Raw genomic sequence first — 20,456 nt, 5'->3', positions numbered from 1 at the left:
TAAAGTCTAACACAATCTGACCATAAAGAACTGACTTATCTGAAATACAACAGGTGAGCTGATTAGCGGCGTCCTGTGGCGTCACTGCAAAGTATCAATACAGGAAAACGAACGACTCAAGAACCATTCCTTCAAATAATGTGAAATGTATTTATTTTGAACATAAAAAAGTGTCTCTTCTCTCATAAAGTCATGCAAAAGGTCAAAGTTCAGCAAAAGGTCACAGTTCAACAGAAGGTCAAAGTTCAGCAGAAATCTCAAACTGGCACACGTTTCAAGTTTAGATTTTTAATAAGCTGTTTTGTTTTTTTTTTTTACTTAAACATAGAAATTAAAATAACAAATAAAGGAAACAAAACTAAAATCTAAAATCTTCAACTTAAATAATGAACTTTATAAAACAATCAAACCAAAGTAAACCAAGAGACAGGACTAAACCAGGACTAAACCAGGTCTAAACCAGGACAAAACCAGGTCTAAACCAGGACTAAACCAGGACTAAACCAGGACTAAACCAGGACTAAGCCAGGTCTGAACCAGGACTAAACCAGGACTAAACCAGGACTAAACCAGGACTAAACCAGGACTAAACCAGGACTAAGCCAGGTCTAAACCAGGTCTGAACCAGGACTAAACCAGGTCTAAACCAGGAATTAATGGTACACTGCATACCTTTTTTTCTTGTCTCCCAGGAGGTGTTATTGCTTTGCCTAGATTGTTCCAGAGCATAGCATTAAACTTATGAATTTCCATGGAGACAAGCATGTGACTCCACCAGGCCAAGTTACAGGTCAGATCTGTGGAGAAGCGGCCCTGAGCACTGTAAGAATGGAGGTTTTCATTGTATCTTTAAAAAAAAAATTGACATTACAGAGTTAATGGAACTAAACCGTGACTAAACCAGGAATAAACCATGAATAAACCATGAATAAACCAGGAATAAACCAGGAACAAACCAGGAACAAACCAGGACTTTTCACTGGGAGGGGGGTGGGCTGTACTCGCTCTTTACCGCCCCCACCAGGAAGCTGAGCTCATTGCACAGGGTCTCGTAGCGGTAGACCATCCGAATCTGGGCCACATTTGTTCTCCGGATGTCGTTTCCCTCTGGGCCGTCCTGGAGGTAATTCGGCCCCAGAAAGTGCTTCTTCTCCTGGGCACAAGGAGAGGAGAGGAGGGGGTAAGAAAGGTGAGGGAACAAGGAGACGAAGTGAGGAGAAGAAGTGAGAAGATGAGGAGACAAAGGGAGAGGAGATAAGAGGAGTGGAGTCGAGGACAGGGAACGAGGGGGTCAGTAGCAGGGGGGCGGAGCAGACACAGAACATTTAGACTAAAGGTGATAAATTTTTATATTATTAGTAGTAGTAGCAGTAGTAGTCACAGTAGTTGTTGCAGTACTTGTCATAGTAGTATTGGTATCAGTAGTATCAGTAGTAGCAGCAGTAGTCACAGTAGTAGTACACATAGTATTACCTGGTGAGACAGTCCACTCTGGATCACACTATTCCGGGCGATCTCACACAGGTCACAGGTGCTGAGTTTCCAGAGCTGAGCAGCGATGGCGTACTCCTCCATCAGAGGCTCCTTCAAGAACAACACAATAATAAATGTGTGTGTGGGGGGGGGGGGGGGGGGGGGTACTTCCCATAAAACCACAACATCAGGAGAGCATCAGGGAACAGTCGTGTGTATGTCACATGAGCAGCTCTGGTCTCAGGACACAATCAGGTCCCCATGATGTTATTATCAGACCAACAACAGGCTTTAAAGTTCAGATATGAGAAACACACATTCCTTTGGGCTAGTGTTAGTACTTGTTCTACTACTACTACTACTACTAGTAGTAGTAGTAGTAGTAGTAGTAGTAGTAGTAGTAGTAGTAGTAGTAGTAGTAGTAGTAGTAGTAGTAGTAGTAGTAGTAGTAGTAGTAGTAGTAGTAGTAGTAGTAGTAGTAGTAGTAGTAGTAGTAGTAGTAGTAGTAGTAGTAGTAGTAGTAGTAGTACCACCTTGGTGTAGTGGAACTGCATAGGATCATCTGTAGACAGAGACACACACAGTCCTTTCTGTAGAAACTCTCTCAGAGGATTCTTATTGTATTGAAGGAACAGACTGTTGTTGCTCAGAGGAGACATGGCAATGGGAACCTGTGCCAGGTAGTACAAGTACTGCAGTACTGGGCTCTGGAATACACAAATACACACAGGTAGTGCAGTATTGGACTCTATTATTAGGCAGTCACATGAATCGAAACAGAAAAACACAAATGAGGTTACACCTCTCTCTATGCACATGCGCGCGCACACACACACATACAGTACTTTACAGGTCTGTATACATGAGTACTTCACGGGTCTGTATACATGAGTACTTCACAGGTCGGTATAGAATGAGTACTTCACGGGTCTGTATACATGAGTACTTCACAGGTCGGTATAGAAAGAGTTCTTCACAGGTCTGTATACATGAGTACTTCACAGGTCTGTATACATGAGTACTTCACAGGTCTGTATACACAGGTCTAAGCCCGTGAGGATGTCCAGTCTATAGTTGATGTACATGTCCTGACCTTCTTGAGGTTGAGTCCGTGTGAGATGTTGTCAGCTGTGAGGAACGCTGACACTAGGTGAGTGATGGAGCCGGCCTCTCCGCAATGAGGCCTGAACAAGAATGTGTTTAGGCCTCGCTCCCTGAAATACACAAATATAACAGGAAAAATACACACACAGTAGTCGTATTTGTGGAAGTAGTGGTAGTATTTGCAGTAGTATTAGTAGTAGTATTTGCAGTAGTACTCACTTGCGCAGGTTGTTGAGCACCATGATGTTGGCGTACATGTAGAATAGGTAGTATGTGTACGGGGGGTTGTCGTCAGAGCTCCACTCTTCAGGTTTGGGACTTTTATATGAAAAAAGGTGATCACTGTGTTTGGACTCGTCATCTACACTGTCAAACCCTGTCACCTACAGGAGGAGCAGAGGAGAAGAGGAGGCACGGGGTTAGAGGAGGAGTGGAGGAGGAGAGGGAGAGAGGAGAAATGGGGTTAGAGGAGGAATGGAGGAGGAGAGGGAGATAGAAGGAACAGGGTTAGAAGAGGAGAAGAGAGAAGGTCAGACGATGTGGAGGAAGAACAAGGGCTTAGAGGAGGAGAGGAGGAATGGGGTTAGAGGAAGAGAGGGGGAACGGGGTTAGAGGGGGAGAGGGAGAGAAGGTCAGACAATGTAGAGGAAGAACAAGGGGTTAAAGGAGAAGAGGAGGAGAGGAGGAGAGGGAGAGAGGAGGGTCAGATGATGTGTAGAGGAAGAACAGGGGGAGGAGGAAAGGCAAGAAAAATGCAGAGTAAAAATAGGGAGTTAGAGGAGGAGAGGGACAGAGGAGGGTTAAATGATGTAGAAGAAGAACAAGGGGTTAGAGCAGGGGAGGAGGAGTAGAGGAAGGAAGGGAGAAGAGAGTGAGAGGAGGAACAGTGGATTAGAGGAAGGTAAGAGGAACAGAGGAAAAGGAGGGTGAGAGGAGCAGAGGATAAGGTCAGAGGAGCAGAGGAGAGGGCAAGAGGATGTAGAGGAAGAACAGGGGTTGAGAGGAGGAGCAGAGGAAAGGGTCAGAGGAGCAGAGAAGGTCGGATGGAGCAGAAGAGAGGGTCAGAAGGTGTAGAGGATGTTCAGAGAGTGCGGAGGATGGGCATGAGGATGCCGTACATATTTGAGGAAGATGTGGAGGTTCTTGTGTTTCTGAGGGTTGACTGTTGCTTCAAACAGAGGCATGAAGATGTTCTCCAGCATTTTAGCAAAGTTTGGGACCAGCTTCTTGGACCTGAAGATGTCACTGAAACAGAGGCGGTGTTACGTTAATCATGTGACTCCACGGTGAGAGTTAAAATAGTTTAACTCCTGCTCCTCCTGGTCTGATCCACTTATAGCATGGCAGGGGGCGGGCACTAAGCAACGAGGCTGTCAGTCAAACCGCTAACACTAGTGGGAGCGACCTTGGGAAAGAAAGCTCCTGGTTTGTCTGTTATTAATGTTTATATCTTGATTACAGACACAATAGTGAAATAAAAACCCCAGGATCATGTAGAGCGGGGTAATACGAACATTTTAAAATCAAAATGACGAGTCTGACAGCAGCAGTTACAGAGAGAGGGGACACAGTTTCTCAATAGAAAGTGAATTGGAGCCGATGGAGCTGAAGCACGCCCATGTTCACTTCCTGTTTAGAACACAGCGGCTAACAAGTTGGCCATGTCGATTTATATATACAGTCTGAGTAGTAGCTGTAGTAGTATTAATAGTTGTAGTTGTGGTAGTAGTAGTAAAAGCACTAGTACTCACTAAATGCGTGGTATCTGGATCATCCACCTCATATTGGGTGAGTGGACCTTGTGCTGTATGAACCATGTGGACAGGCTGTTCCACTCTTTTGGCGTGCGCCCGTACACGGAGAGGCGGGGCTCAGCATGCTGGTACTTACTCTCCTCCAGCTCCTGTGCCACCTCCTGGACACACACAAACATTACCAACATTTAGGTTAGAAACACAAAACCTCCAAAAAGTCAAATCCACTTATGTTTTTATCCCTTTTATCACTTCAATGAGTGACAAGCTCCATTCTCTAACCACACTACAACATCTGGGAGGGCATCTGACACATCACAACATCTGCAGATTGACTAGAGACATTTGACCTCCACCCGTCTCAGTCTAACGCTGCAGGTGTATAGGAGGATGGAGGGCATCTTACAAACAGTAGTTAAAAATGTTAAACTCAAAAGTGATAGGAGGGACATTGGTGTGAAGTTTTGATATGAAAAGAAACAGGAAGTGGGCACAGCAGACAGGAAGAGGCAGTCAAAATAGAAAGTACCACAAAGATAAACAGGAAGTACAGTGTCTGGCTCCACTGTACCCACGACTGCACCAGACTGAACCAGACTGAACCAGGACTAAACCAGGACTAAACCAGGACTAAAGCAGGCCTAAAACAGGTCTAAGCCAGGTCGTCTAAACCTTGTCAAAACCAGGACTAAAATCAGGACTAAACCAGGACTAAAACCAGGACTAAAGCAGGTCTAAAGCAGGCCTAAAGCAGGCCTAAAGCAGGACTGAACCAGGACTAAACCGGATCTAAATGAGGTGTAAAGCTGTTACCTTGATGAGTCGGGCGAAGTACTCTCCGTTGATGTAGTTGTCCGTTTTGAGGTAGATCTCTCTGAGTTCTGACGCTCCCACGGGGTTGTACTTTGAGTTAAACTTATCAAAACGATGGAACGTTTGCCGGCCCTGAAATCCGACCAGAACTGGGTCAGAACCAGGACTAAAATACAGCTAAAATTAAATAAGGGCTAAACCAAGACTAAACCAGGAATAAACCAGGACTAATCCAGGGCTAAATCAGGACTAAACCAGGGTTTAAGTAGTACTAAAGCAGTTCTAAACATAGTCCACTTCTAAACTAAAGTAAGTGTGACATTACCCACAGCGTTCGGCTTCAGCCAAACGAAGCCAACTGAGGCTGGATGATATACCGGCTAATCTAGAACCACGGACCATATTTGGAAATCTGAGTGCGAAACCAAAGAGCCAATCAGGAGCAAGGATGTTTAAGGCACTGGTGGTTTAGCAGAGAGCAGGCGTTTAGCAACAAGCTGTGATAGCGGTCAATCAAACTTGTCAATGCTAGCGGGAGTGACCTCGGGGAAAGAAGGCACCTGATTTGTCTGTTATTATGTTCATAATATTCATATCAACTTGATTTATGGAGATAATAGTGTTTTTTTTCATAATTATATATAATATAATATAATTAATACGAACATTTTAAGACCAAATTGACGAGCTTGACAGCAGCAGTTTCAGATAGAGGGGAGGCACTTTTTCAATACAAAGTGAATTGGAATCAGAGTCAATGGAGCTGGAAATTCACCCATTTGGAACGCAGAGGCTAGCTAGGTTCATTTATATACATATATACAGTCTATGGTCTAATCCCATACAGATCGAACTCACGGCATGCACGTCGAGAGAGTCCACGGTGAGGTCATACGGGTCCATGCCCAGTTTTTCAAAGACCTGCTTGAGGGTCAGGGTCTGGCCGCCCTGCTCCAGAACCTCTCGATCCGCCTCCATTTGGTACGATGTCTTTATGAATTTCAACAGATGCTTCTGGTTCATACAGGCTGCAGCATGGATATGAGTGTCCACCTGAGGAGAACCAGGACTGAACCAGGACTGAACCAGCACTGGACCAGCACTGGACCAGCACTGGACCAGCACTGGACCAGGACTGGACCAGGACTGAACCAGGACTGAACCAGGACTGGATTAAGACTGGAATATTCATTTTATTTGTGTTGTGTTTAACATGTTGTTGAAGTTTCTGCTGAGTCACACTAAAATGAATAAATATTTAAAGATCAGGCAGTGGACAGGGGCCCATGTGTGTGTATGTGTGTTTGTATGTGTGTGTGCGGGTATATGTGTGTGTGGTACCTTTACCTTCCTGACATTGTAGAAATCTTTGTGTGTATATGTGTGTTTGTGTGTGTGTGTGTGTACACAGGTGTATATGCGTGTGGGGGTGTGTGCGTACGTGTATATGTGTGTGTGTGTACACAGGTGTATATGCGTGTGCGTACGTGTATATGTGTGTGTGTGTACACACGTGTATATGCGTGTGCATGTGTGTGCGTACCTTTCTGACATTGTAGAAGTCTCTGTGTGTATATGCGTGTGCATGTGTGTGTGCATGCATGCGTGTGTGTATGTATGTATGTATGTATGTATGTATGCGTGTGTCTGTGCACGTGTGTGTGTGGTACCTTCCTGACGTTGTAGAAGTCTCTGTGTGGGACACATTTGAGCTCCTTCATTTCGGCCATTTCATTCAACATCTCATGAAGGTAGAACTTAGACGCCAAGAAGTTCAGACGTCTGTGGCAGTAGGTCTTACTAAGAGAGAAACAAGAACTGAAATGGAACTAAACAGAACTAAACCGGGACTGAACCAGAACCAAGCTCAGTCTGGACTCACGTGGGTCCGTCGGCGATCATGGCGAGTACGTGGCTAAGGTCGAAGGCGAATGTCTCGAGGTCAGGGTAGGGTAGACTGCGAGGTCTCTGCTCCTCCAAGTCCTCAGGCTGATTATAAACCTGGACTATCCCATCCTTCATCTGTAAAATGTAGTTCAGATCCTCGGGGATTCCCTCTGTGGAGTACGGGTCCTGCCCCTCCGATGGACACGGGCTGATGTCTGAGGACCAGAGAAGCGAATCATGTAGTAGGGCAGATGCCCTACTACATGTGTCAGATTTGGTCCCATCCCGTTGTATCCCTGTACATCAGATGCCCTCCGATCCTCTATGCTGGTGCGCCAGATGCCCTCCCATCCCCTTACTGTATATCCCCATGTGTCAGACTAAAGCAGAACTAAATCAGAACTAAAACAGGACAAAACCAGGTCTGAACCGGAACTAAACCAGGACTTGACCAGGACTCAGATGCTCTCCTGTCCTCCTGTATCCTTGTGTGTCTGATGCCCTCACATCCCTTTAGTGTATATCCCCATGTGTCACATGCGGTCCCTGTTCTTCTGTATCCCTGTGTGTCAGATGCCCTCCCATCCTCCTATATCACTGTGTGCGGTCAGCACCTGGCAGCACTTCCTGGTCGTGGGTCCAGGTCCGGTTCTGGGACTCCCTGAGGTACCTGGCCGTGGTTCTGGGAAAGCGGTGATAGGCCAGTCTGGAGTACTTCTCTCGGATGATCAGAGCAGTCAACAGACTGTGAGCCGCCTGCTCGTAGTCCTCCACGGTGATCTGAGATACAGCAAGAACTTTAAGAACCAGGGCTGTACTTTAGTCCTGGTCCAGTCCTGGTCCAGTCCTGGTCCAGTCCTGGTCCAGTCCTGGTCCAGTCCTGGGTCAGTCCTGGGTCAGTCCTGGGTCAGTCCTGGGTCAGTCCTGGATCAGTCCTGGATCAGTTCTGGTTTACCCCGGCGCAGTAGTCGCCGCTGATGGTCACTCTCTGGAACTCAAGCACATTCAGACTAGGAGGGGGCTCTGGGGTCAGGGGCGGGACCGGACTTAGACCCGGACTTAGACCTGGACCAAGACCAGGACTGACCCAGTCTGGGATCTGTAGAGACAGAGACTGGGAGCGCTGCAGCATCAGGGTCTTTTTTCTATAGAGGACACAGAACAGTGAGACGATGAGGTAATGAAAGATAAAGATGCCCTACCTCATACACCTTAGTGTCTCTATGAGGTGGTGGTTCTCTTTTAGCAGTGTTTAGCCTTACTTCTTGGCAGTGTGGTCAGCCTGCTGCTGCAGCTCCTTCTGTAGCGCCCTCTGGAGGTCCTCCTGGGCTTCGATGGGACAGTCCTCGGGGACAGTGAACAGAGCCATGGCTCCTCTCTGGTCCTGATCCTTCAGAGCAGAGACATAAACCTGCTCAGCCAAAACCCGCACACGTTCATCCACCTCGGACATGCTCTGACGCGGGAACTGACGCCGCATTTCTGAAAAACAAGACCAAAGACCCGATTTAGACCAGACTAGAGACCAGACCAGAGACTAGACCAGAGACCAGACAAGAGACAGAAATGTTCTGACACCTATGAAAAACTAGACAAAGTTAAGCGGCTAAGTTAAGATTCACATTATTGTCCCTGTAGGGAAATTCTGCATTTGACCCATCCTTCAGTGTCTCTTGCTTACACCTGCATTTGACCCATTGTGCATGTTTTGAGTTGATGGGGGAACATGCAAACTTCGCACAGAAAGGTCTAGGAGTCGAACAAGGAACCTTCTTTCCTGTGAGATAGAAGTGCTACCTTTTAGACCTTGGTTTACCCCTGTTTCAGTCCTAGTTTAGTCCTGGTTTAGTTCCTTGTTTACTCCCTGGGGTAGACCATGGTTCAGTCTCTGATTTAGTCTTGCTTTAGTCCCTGCTTTAGTCCCTATTTTAATCCTGGCTTAGTCCTCATTCAGTCCCTGGTTTGTTACTATTTTTTTCCTATTTTGTTACTAGTTTTGCCCCTGGTCCAGTCCCTGCTTCAATCCCTGCTTCAGTCCCTGCTTCAGTCCCTGCTTCAGTCCCTGCTTCAGTCCCATAGATGTAGATGTGAGTGTAAACAGATTTGTGTACAGTAAACAGCGACATCACTGCGTCAAATTACCTCTGCTCTCCCCACATGACCCCTGCCCTCACGTGCCTGTCACCGTGGTGACAGAGTGACACATGACCTTTGACCTCCCCACAGTGGAGCCTGTAGAAGTGAAAACGCCCGATGGAGGTTTGTGCTGTGTGTAAATAAAAGCTGCTCTGAGGAACACTACAGGAGCAAGGCCTGTGTGTGCGTGCATGTGTGTGTGTGGGTGTGTGCGTGTGCGTGTGTGTGTGTGGGGGTGTGCTTGTGTGTGTCTGACATCACCACTATCCTCCTCTGCTCAAGTCTATAACAGAAATGATCGGGTTCAACATTTGTGAATTTACCTTTTGGATATTTCATGGTAAAGTTCAATGTAATCAATACAACTGTGTCTGAGAAAAACAACAATATGGGAACAGAACCAGCAACTTTTGAGTTAGAGGGCTAACAAGTCTAACTGAACTGCTGCCGATAGTGTATACCGGCTCCACTCTGGTCTAGTCCTGGTCTAGTCCTGGTCTTGTCGTGGTCTTGTCGTGGTCTTGTCCTGGTCTTGTCCTGGTCTTGTCCTGGTCTTGTCCTGGTCTTGTCCTGGTCTTGTCCTGGTCTTGTCCTGGTCTTGTCCTGGTCTTGTCCTGGTCTTGTCCTGGTCTTGTCCTGGTCTAGTTCTGATTCAGCTCTGGCTCAGTCCTGGCTCAGTCCCGCTTCAGTTCTCGTTCTTGGGTTACATCACATATTTGTTTTGAATGTTTTTTTAAGTGTTTCTTAAATTCTTCCCATGAACTCTCAATGTCTCTCTTTGGAGGAATGCACGTGATGTAAAGTCTGCTCTGGCTTGGTTCTCCCAGAGCTCAGTTTGTTTACATCTTATTTTTGTTGCAGATTTGATCAAATATGTTCCATCTCACAGCCCCTCTCCCACACGTTCAGACTAGTTCTCTGCGTGTTCAGTGTATCAGTCTGCTCAAGGCTATTAAAAATTAGGTATTAAAGAGGAGGTATTAAAGTGGTGGTATACTGTAAATTGGACTTTAGGGAGCTCTCTACGACATTTTAATGTTGTTTTGTCATCACAAACATACCTGGAGTTGTGCTTTGTTTTGTTCACACATGTTTAACACACAAACCCTGCAAATTTAGGTTTAGGAGTTCTTCTCTCAAACAGAAAACACTCTGTTCCACCTTGTGATATCATGTGGTAATACAGGAAGTGCTCCACTGTGATTTTAAAATCCATACACCTTCACCAGAATCATTTGGATGATTTCAGCGCCGGAATTATCAGTCTGCACTGAACTAAAGGTAAAAGGAGCTGTTAACTTGAAAACTACCACTTCATAACATCACATGGTGGAACAGGGCATTCTTTCAGAGCTTTGGAGATGTAGACAGAGTAATAATAAAGTGTTACTCAAACATGTGTGAATGAAACAAAACACAACTCCAGGTATGTTTTTGAGGAGGTAACAACATTATAACATGGCTTAAAGCTCACAAGAGTTAGTTTTGTGTAATATAGGACTTTAAAGTGTATGTCCCTTTAAATCCAGGCGTTTCATTCAGTCTGTGATCTTGCCCTGATCGAGTGCGACGTCACCAGAGTCTCACAAACAGCTGAGAGTCTGGCACAAATCCAGGACCCGGGATCTAAATCAGATTTGGATCAGGTCTGAAGCTGGATTTAGACTGGACTTCACACCTAAGTCCTGCCAAGTCCTGGTCTAGTCTCCGCCAGGTCTGGACTTCCAAACAAACTCCCAAACATCAACAACACGAGCAGATACAGGGACATTTAGAACTATCTCAGATTTACCGTACATGTGTCACTACAGGTTTTAATGAGGTCACCAAACAGCAGAAGAAGCATTTAAAGAGGAGGTATTCTTTCTCCCATGTTATAAAGTTGTTCCCTCATCAAAAACATGCTTGAAGAGGTTATACATGTCATTCACGCATGTCTGAGTAATCTAGCGATCTCTCCCGGGCCCTATTCAAATCCTCTTTACGGTTAGCAGTATGAGCCTGTACAAGACTCCACCCACAAACCTATGTCACCCATGCTCCTACAAGACAATTCTCCATAAATATACAAAAACATGATACAAAACTGTACACAGCAACTGTACTACAGCACAAACCTGATGTGCAGTAGTTTCATTAGTGAGATGCAGCTGATTGTGTTGTGATAGTGAGTGCTGAGAGTTTGACTTTGAGTGTCAAAAATGAAAGTGAAATTTATAAAACATGTTACCCCATAGAAGTAAAATACTCCCTCTTTAATACCCAATAGAGGGCATGTGACACACAGGGCATCTGGTGTGAGTTGACAGAAATGAGAGCCCAGATTGGACCCATGCCCAGACTAAACACGGACTAAACCTAAACTTTGAAAGACTTTGTGAGTTCAGGGTCCGACTGGGTTTAAACCTGGACCAAGAACTAAACCAGGGCTCAAAATAAAGATGACGACTCACATACAGTCAGGGATTATATTAGGATTAACACAGGTCTAAACCAGGACTGCACATGTCAACATGAGACCTGATTCTAAAACCAGTTTAAAATAGATATACACAACAAACAAATGAAACCAGGACTAAACCAGGTCAAACTTGGGTCAAAAACAGGGTCTAAACTAAGATTAAACACGGTCTAAACCTCCCCATTGTTCCTATTGGTCACTATGTCACACAGTGTCATAGCTCGACACGCCTCTTGTTTACTGCTGTTTGTGCACGTGTGACCAGAGAGTGCACGAACCATTAAGTGTGTATAAGGACCATGAGAGTGCACGAGGACCGTGAGAGTGCACGAGGACCATGAGAGTGCACAAGGACCGTGAGAGTGCACGAGGACTGTGAGAGTGCACGAGGATTTGGGGACACTGAAGTATCTGAAAGGACTAAACCAGGACTGAACCAGGACTAAACCAGGACTGAACCAGGACTGAACCAGGACTGAACCAGGACTAAACCAGGACTGAACCAGGACTAAACCAGGACTAAACCAGGACTGAACCAGGACTGAACCAGGACTAAACGAGGACTGAACCAGGACTAAACCAGGACTGAACCAGGACTGAACCAGGACTGAACCAGGACTGAACCAGGAGACCAGTAGCAAAGTGGTTAGCACTCTGTAAAGGTCCTTGTTTGATTCTTGGACTATTTCATGTCTATGTGGAATTTGCATGTTCTCCCTGTGTCTGGGTAGGTTTACTCTGGTTTTCCTCATCAGCCTAAAACATGCACAACAGTCCTCCAGATAGGTACTCTAGACCAGGATCTAGGCCAGGATCTGAACCAGGATCTGGACCAGGATCTGGACCAGGATTTGAGAGAGGTCCAGTGTGTTTCTTCAGTCCTTGAGATGTACTGAGGTGTTTGTGTAGCTCTAAGAGGTAGCTCTTAAACTTTAGAGTAAATATTTAAATAAAAGTCTTTCTCTGTTTGGGCATTTTCCCTCCAGTCTCTGACGGAACCCCTCTGACATCCCCCTCACACACACCCTTACTCATCCTGGACCCCCCCTCCTCACACACACACCCGAGCCCCCCATCCCTCCCACACACACACCCACCCATCTGTGGACCGTCCCCAGGAAGCCCCAGTATCTGAGACATGTTAAGTATGTGAGACATGAGGAACATGAGGCGTATGAGGAGTCTGCTCCAGAAATTACAACAACAACAACAACAACAGACCCTCCAGAGCCAGGAGCTGGGTTAGGGGAAAATCGATACCGATACCGGTGCTGATATTGAACATTTAGCTGGATCTGGTATCAGTTCAAAGCCGATGCCCTGGTTGGGCCTTTAATTAGATGTAATAAGATGATGAGTAGTGATGTGAAGGACAGATACAGTTATATAATACTACTGGAAACTGTTGTTCTCCGCCCAGACCACAGCCTGTATACAGAAGTGGACTGAGATGGTGTGACATCACGCATAGCGTTCAGCTCCAGTCAAATGAAGCTCATCAAGGCTAGCAGTTATAGTGGCCATTTTGGAGCAGTGTTCCATATTTGGAATTCCGAGCGTGAGTATCATAGTAACCAAAGAGCCAAACCGGAGCAATGGTGTTGCACCCTCACCGCTGGTTTAGCACGGAGCGGGCGCTTAACAATGCTGTCAATCAAACAGGTTTCCTACGCAAGCAGGAGCGACCTCTGCCTCTGTTTTGTCTGTTGTTCACTTCCTACTTGGAATGGGGCTAGCATGTTAGCTTTGTCCATTTATATGTACAGTGTCTGATCTCCACACTGGTCGGTGGCAGATACGGTATCGTATCAGAGCTGAAAAAACATTATCCGGGAGTCCCTAATTCTGGTTCAGATATGTCCTCTACTCTCGGTCCAAACTTACACTTGTCATATTTATAATTACAGGTCTGATGTGATGGACATGATCTCTGTATGAATGACCAGAGCTATACGCTAGCACTCACAGCAAGAAGGACCTTTCTGTGTGGAGGTTACATGTTCTGCCTGTGTCTGGATACACGCACACCAGGTCAAATCCTCCAGCTCAGGTAGTCCTGACTAAGACGGGACCAAGATCTGGAGATGGTCCCACTTCACAAAACCAAGACACAACCAGGTCTCAACCAGGACTGAACCAGGTCTAAACCTCCCCATTATTCACTATGTATGTATGACTGGGAAAGCAACAGCTTTCCACATCTCTTGTTGATTGCTGTTTGTGCATTTGTGACCCCAAAGTGCACAAGGCATCAGAGCGTGAACAAGGACCTGGGTGTGCACAAGACAGTAAGTGTGCACAAGGCTGTGAGATTGCACGAGGAGTGTGAGATTGCACATGCACTGTGAGTGTGCACATGGACTTGTGGACACTTGTGGAGTATTTCAAACTTGTGAGAACAGCTGAGACTGACATATAAATTGATGTGATAAAACTGGCTCCAAAAGTCTCAGAATGTTTGCAATTTTATTTACACAAAACTGTTGTTACTTGAGATGAAGAAGAGATACAGAACATCTGGATCAGTTTTGTCTTATTTATTTTAGTTTAAAGTAAATGCGGTTCTCCATCTCTGGTATCGTCGATATCGAGAATTGTCAGATACTTAAAGTCGTAGAATCAGAATCAGTATTGGAAAAGAAAGAGTCGGATCAGTGCATCCCTAGTACCCTTGTCTGCTTTCCTTCTCTCCTCCATCGCTCCATTTCTTCTCCTTCGCTCCACACTCAGAGTCTTACCTTCAGGATTCTGGTCCATGGTCCAGAGCAGCTCTTGTTATTTCAAACGTCTTTCCTTCTCTTTAAATCTTTATCTCCTGATATTTTCACGTCTCTTCCCACTGAAGTCACTCACTCTGCAGCTGACAGTGAACATGGGGGGCAGAGACTACTCTCTATCTCTTTTTTTCTCTCCCTCGCTTTCCTACAGTGACTCTGGAGCTGTGGCCCTCTCTCCTCTTTCTGAAATCTATCTCTCCCTCGTCCTGCTGTCTGTCTCTTATGGTACATTTTTGCCCTGTCTTGCCCTCTCTCTCTCTCTCTCTCTCTCTCTCACTCTCTCTCTCACTCACCTTCAGTTTGTTGCCCCTCTCCCCTTCAGTGCATTGCTCATGAGCAACGCAGCAGCTGTCTAATGGGAGCAGCTCTATTTAAAGGTCCAAACATGGAAACTCTGTGTCACCTCATAAATAACACCTCACCATCCTCCAGCCAGGTATTCCTGACCAGGACCCAGACCATAGACTTTATAGATCTATGGACATAGCTAACCTGCTAGCCACCACATTCCAAATAGGAAGTGAGCATGGGCTCGATCCGGCTCCATCGGCTCTGGCTCCAATTCACTTTACATTGAAAAAACTGTGGCCCCTCTCTCTGTAACTGCTGCTGTCATTTGGTCTTAAAATGTTTGTATTTTTTTTATTTCACTATTGTGTCTGTAACTCAAGATATTATAACATGTATTAATAACAGACAAATCAGGCACCTTCTTTCCAACAGGTTTGATTCACAGCGTGGCTAAACACCCGCCCCCTAATAAACCAGTGGGAAGGAGTGTTACCTTCAACAGCCTCGCTCCAGATTAGCTCTTTGGTTGCTATGATACTTGCAGTCGGAATTCCTAATATGGAACTCGACTACAAATTGGCCCCTATAACTGCTCTAGCCTCGATGAGCTTCATGTGACTGGAGCCGAATGCTGTGGGTGACGTCACACTCACTTAGTCCACTTCTTTATAAAGTGTATAGGTTTAATACATAGCCACTGAAGGATGGGTCAAATGCAGAGAACACATTTTCAAACACCCTCTGTTCAAAATATTCATATTTTATTTTTTATGATTTAAAAGTGATACTTGAGTTTGTAGCCTTGGCTATAAATTGTCACATGACATCACAATGTACAGAGAATTTTATGTTTGAGAGAAGAACTCAGCATAAAAATGCAGGGTTTGTGTGTTGAACATGTTAATGAAACAAAACACAACTCTTGTTTGTGAGGAGGAAACAACATAGAACAAAGATCAGAGAATATATGATGATAGTTCAAGATTTGTAAAAGTCTGTTACATTTTAGTTTTGGTTCTTTTTATCCGCTGTCTGAGCAGAAACAGTACACTCTGTAACAGCCTGTGGAGGGCCCTCTGCTGTGTTTGAGTCGTACCTTTCTCGAAGCAGGACGTGGACATCTGTTTACGGAGGGGAGCATCTCTGCGACTCATCTTCACCTGAAAAACAGAGACATCAGGAGTCAAACCCACAACTTCAGGCTAATCACTCTGCCACAGTAACACAGGCAGTCGAACCCACAACCTCCTCACTGAAGGGAGGAGACAGGATAACCACTCTGTCACAGTAACACAGGGAGTTGAACCCACAACCTCCTGATGAGACGGGAGACAGGATGACTGCTTTGCCACAGTCACACAGTGAGGGAGTCTAACCCACAACCTCTTGACAGAGAGAGTCCATATAAGGGCACAAGAAGAGGACAGGAAATACTTAAACCACAAAAAAGAAAAAAACAGAAGTGAGAGAGACGGGGGCTGACAGGGGCTGACAGGGGCTGACAGGTGTGAGTAGATTCAGGAAGAAGAGAGACAGAAAAGAGGAAGAAAGGACAGAGAGTCTTAGATTAGGTTAAAGATGTGGAGAAAGGAGAAAGGGAGTGGACGAGAGGGAGGGAAAGGAGGGAGAGGAGCAAGGGGGAGTGAAAAGAGGCTGAGAGGAAATGGCAGAAAAGAGAAACAAAGTGAGAATGGGGTGGCAAGAAAGAGGAAAAAAATAAAGATGGAGAGGAGAGAGAAGAGGAGGGGCAAGAGAGGAAAGAGGGAGAGAAAGATAAAGAAGGAGTGGGAGGAGCAGCGGGAGGGAGAGAAGAGGAGGGGGGAAAGAAAAGATAGGAGAGAGCGGAGGGTGAGTGGAATATTTGCACAGGTTTGAACAGGTCTGTGTGAAACGCGGTGTGTAATCCTTCACACACTTTTGTCACAATAATCTCAAACTTTATTTTCACAACTGTCTCTCATTCTGCTCATAGAAGAAGACTGAGGGAGTGACGTCACCCACAGCGTTCAGCTCCAGATGGCCAAAGCAGTTATAGGGGCCAATCTGAAGCCCAGTTTCATATTTGGAATTCCGAGTATCATGGCAACCAAAAGAGTGAATCCGGAGTGGGGCTGTTGAAGGTAATGTGTAACCTGCTGCTGACACGAGAGAGCGCGCCTCAGAGAAAGAAGGCGCCTGATTTGTCAGTTATTGATGTTCATATCTTGATTTACAGACAATATAGTGAAAAAAACAGGATCACATAGAGCAGGTTAATATTAACATTTTAAGACCAAAATGATGAGTCAGTGAATTAGAGCCGATGTGCACCCATGCTCACTTCCTGTTTGGAACGCGGCTAGCTATGTCCATTTATATAAACGGTCTGTGGCTCTGAAACCATTTTGTTCTTGTTAAAATGAGTATCTAGTTACTGGTTCATGTTTGTCACAAACAAACATGAACAAACATGATGATGATGATTGACAGTGACGTGTGTATAAAGGAAGCATTATTGTAGGATTAAATTTAGGGTGTAAACTCTTCACAGACAGAACCAACCCCAGGCTGCTCCTCTTTACATAATCTCTTTCTGGAATATTTCACAGTGTAGCATTAAATGTGTGTCTCTTGCATGAATTCATGGAGGGGTGTTTTAATTTTGCTAAAATGAGACACGTAATTTTAGTATCAGCACGCTCGCCTCTCCACAGATCAGACCTGTAATTTAGCCTGGTGGTGTGATCTACTTGTCTTGATAGATAAGTTTAATGTCATACCGTGGAACATTCCTGGCAGAGTAACAGTGTCTCCATGATGACATTTGGCAGACTCTCCACGAGGAAAGCTCCACAGTGTAGCTTTAAATAAAAACAGAGTGCAAATGTAATGACAATAAGATTGTTAGCAGAGTCAGACGCTGCTCTGTAGGGGGCATTGTCAAAACTGAACTGAACAATCTCACCTTTGTTGAGTGTTGTGTGTTTTGTGAAATTTGTTTGTGAAATTCTTACAAAGAATTTCAACACACAGGAAACATGACAACCTTTTTTCTTTGGTCATTTTGAGACAATAAAGGCCTGTGTCACTGTAAGAAACTCAAAAGCAAAGTGTAAATATAATAATAAAATAATAAAATAAAGATCCAAATAAAGATTTACAGAGTAACGTGTGATGTAATGAAAAACACATTTAAAAACATAGTATTGCACACACATACTATATCTATAAATGGACTTAGCTAACCTGCTAGCCACCACGTTCCAAACAGGAAGTGATCATGGACGCACTTCTGGCTCCATCGACTCCAGTTCACTTTACATTCGAAAATTGTGTCCCTCTCTCTGTAACTGCTGCTGTCAGACTCATCATTTTGGTCTTAAAATGTTCATATTAACCCGCTCTACATGATCATGGGTTTTTTATTTCGCTATTGTGTCCATAACTCAAGATATGAACATTAATACCAGACAAATCAGGCGCCTTCTTTCCTCAAGGTCACTCCCACTAGCGTTACCAACAGGTTTCATTGACAGCGTTGCTAAGCGCCCACTACCTGCTAAATCAGTGGTGCGGGCGGAAAGGGGCGTTACCTTGTCTTTTTGGTTGCTGTGATACTCACAGTCAAAATTCCAAATATGGAACTCGGCCCCAGATTGGCCCCCATAACTGCTAGCCTTGATGAGCTTCATTTGGAGCCTAATGCTGTGGATGATGTCACGCTCACGTCTTTATACAGTCCAAGCTGTAGACTTTAGACAACTAAATTCCTGTTTGATCTGTGTGTAACACTTGTGTGATCGTCTTGTTCATCTGTATTTGATTAAAGAAATCCTTGTGGGACTAAAGACATGTACTGCCTGTCCATTGGCCAACTAAAAAAGGGGCATGTCCAAAGCTCTCAAAACCATTGCCGTGTCCCAATTCAACTGCTGCATACTTCGTTGGCTGCATTTGAAGGGCACTTACATCACTTCCGGCACGTCAAGGCCTGACCCATTTCGTGCACCCCACAAATGCGGCCAACAAATGTGCCGTGTGTTTCCATAGAGATCGGCTGTGACCAAAGCATGCAGCAGACTGCACTCACTTCTATATCCCAATCATCGTGCGTCACTTCTACGGGAGGAAATGGAGTCAGCAGCCACCACGGTTGCTAGGCGACATAACGTAAGCGCACAGGCAGCAGTTGACATACGCTCCGTGGCGTAGGCTGGTCCCATTTCGGCACGGCCTTTGCGGTCCATGGAAGCTACACGGAGGAGCACCCTATATAGCACGTATCTCTGCGTATGTGACCCACACTGCACTTTTCAAGACTACACCTGCAGGGGGAGTTCATGCAAAAAATACTATTTATGCAGAACAAAAGTACTAATAAGTAAAGTATTTATATAAAGACAGATTAAGCTTGTGAATTGTGAGTTTCATCTGACTTTTTACAGAGAGATATAAAATAATACAAAATCTTCAGCTCCCTCACTCCTCCTGTCTGCTGTTTCCCATAGAAGTCTTCATCATCCAAATAAAATCATCAACTAAACTAAACTAAAGGAGTAAATGCCCACAGCTGATGTTCTTGTGTTTTCTGAGTGACATAATAATTTGTCAATCACAGCCTTCATATGTTCACACTCTGGCTCTGGTATGTCTCTCCTTCTGCTGTTATGTCTGTGTGAACTGGCTGGATGGGTGAATTCATAATATTATAATTAGCCAAACAGGTGTGAAGATAAGACTCAAGTTAGCCTGTGTTCCAAACATACGAGCTAAACACTGAGGGAGAAAAATACAATTAAAACAGAAAAGTACACTGGAAATTTGGGAACAGTTTTACTATGAAATTCCTAGTTCCTGTTTAGGATTTGGAATGCACTCTGTGGACTCTTATCTGGACCCTCCTTAGGCATGGGTGTAGAAATAGAATCAGTGGACTAAACCAGGTCTAAACCGGGTCTAACCTGGGTCTAAACCAGGTCTAAACCAGAACTAAACCAGGTCTAAACTAGAACTAAACCAGGTCTAAACCAGGTTTAAACCGGGTCTAAACCGGGTCTAAACCGGGTCTAAACCAGGCCTAACCTGGGTCTAAACCAGGTCTAAACCAGAATTAAACCAGGTCTAAACTAGAACTAAACCAGGTTTAAACCAGGTCTAAACCAGGTCTAAACCAGAAGTAAACCAGGTCTAAACCAGAATTAAACCAGAACTAAACCAGGTCTAAACAGGGTCTAAACAAGGAGTAAACCAAGACCAAGCATGGTCTAAACCAGGATTAAACCAGGACTAAACTAGGACTAAGTTTCCCTGCAGCATCCTGTACAAAGCTTGAGAGTAACAAAGTAAAAATTCACTCACCGTTTGAAGGTAAGACCAGACTCCAGAAACAGGATTAAACTGAATCTAAACCAGGACTAAACCAGGACTAAACCAGGACTAAACCAGGACTCAACCAGGACTCAACCAGGACTCAACCAGGACTAAACCAGGACTCAACCAGGACTAAACCAGGACTTGGCTGATGCAGAGTCTGCAGAGTTTGAGGAAGTGCAGAACAGTTAGAACATTCGCGACCCCGCCCCCTCATTTGCATATCCAGTTTAAGATGAGAGTGACGTCACGCAAGGCCCACTATCAGATCAAAATAACGGCACGTGCCCTGTAATCTGTTTGGAAATATCCGTGAAAATCAAGTTTGCACATTATTTTAAAAGTGTTTTATTTTATTTTATATTTTTATTTCAAGAACAAATTTGAAATTTCCCCTTGTTTTATTCTCCT

At 44.9% G+C, this 20,456-nt stretch overlaps 1 protein-coding gene across 2 annotated transcripts; it reads right to left on the bottom strand.

The window, feature by feature from the left end:
- Positions 1-132: 132 nt before the first annotated feature.
- On the bottom strand, positions 133-20,207 carry ampd3b (adenosine monophosphate deaminase 3b). Of its 2 annotated transcripts, XM_055222553.1 has the most exons (16): positions 20,034-20,207; positions 15,793-15,856; positions 8,294-8,513; positions 7,987-8,176; positions 7,646-7,811; positions 7,027-7,246; positions 6,815-6,944; positions 6,003-6,197; positions 5,145-5,276; positions 4,329-4,492; positions 3,696-3,822; positions 2,797-2,960; positions 2,567-2,687; positions 2,007-2,180; positions 1,474-1,584; positions 133-1,153 (listed from the first exon to the last, which is right to left on the bottom strand). In XM_055222553.1, the coding sequence occupies exons 2-16, from the start codon at positions 15,848-15,850 to the stop codon at positions 977-979; spliced, it is 2,349 nt and encodes a 782-aa protein (XP_055078528.1). In that variant the 5' UTR covers positions 15,851-15,856; positions 20,034-20,207; the 3' UTR covers positions 133-976. The 2 variants fall into 2 exon arrangements, with proteins under 2 accessions (XP_055078528.1, XP_033823902.2); XM_033968011.2 differs by lacking the exons at positions 15,793-15,856; positions 20,034-20,207 and adding an exon at positions 14,367-14,612.
- Positions 20,208-20,456: the final 249 nt, after the last annotated feature.

The sequence above is a fragment of the Periophthalmus magnuspinnatus genome, chromosome 6, assembly GCF_009829125.3.
Source record: "Periophthalmus magnuspinnatus isolate fPerMag1 chromosome 6, fPerMag1.2.pri, whole genome shotgun sequence".
NCBI lineage: Eukaryota > Metazoa > Chordata > Actinopteri > Gobiiformes > Gobiidae > Periophthalmus > Periophthalmus magnuspinnatus.
Note: the sequence above shows the minus strand (reverse complement) of the source record. Positions and strands in the feature narration are given on the sequence as shown.

Excerpts from the sequence above, each read along its gene's own strand:
- ampd3b (XM_055222553.1), bottom strand. The coding sequence starts at position 15,850 with ATGAGTCGCAGAGATGCTCCCCTCCGTAAACAGATGTCCACGTCCTGC. Across the intron at positions 8,514-15,792 it reads CACGTCCTGCTTCGAGAAAG|AAATGCGGCGTCAGTTCCCG; the intron begins GTACGACTCAAA and ends CTTGTTTTTCAG. Across the intron at positions 8,177-8,293 it reads GCTGACCACACTGCCAAGAA|AAAAAAGACCCTGATGCTGC; the intron begins GTAAGGCTAAAC and ends TGTCCTCTATAG.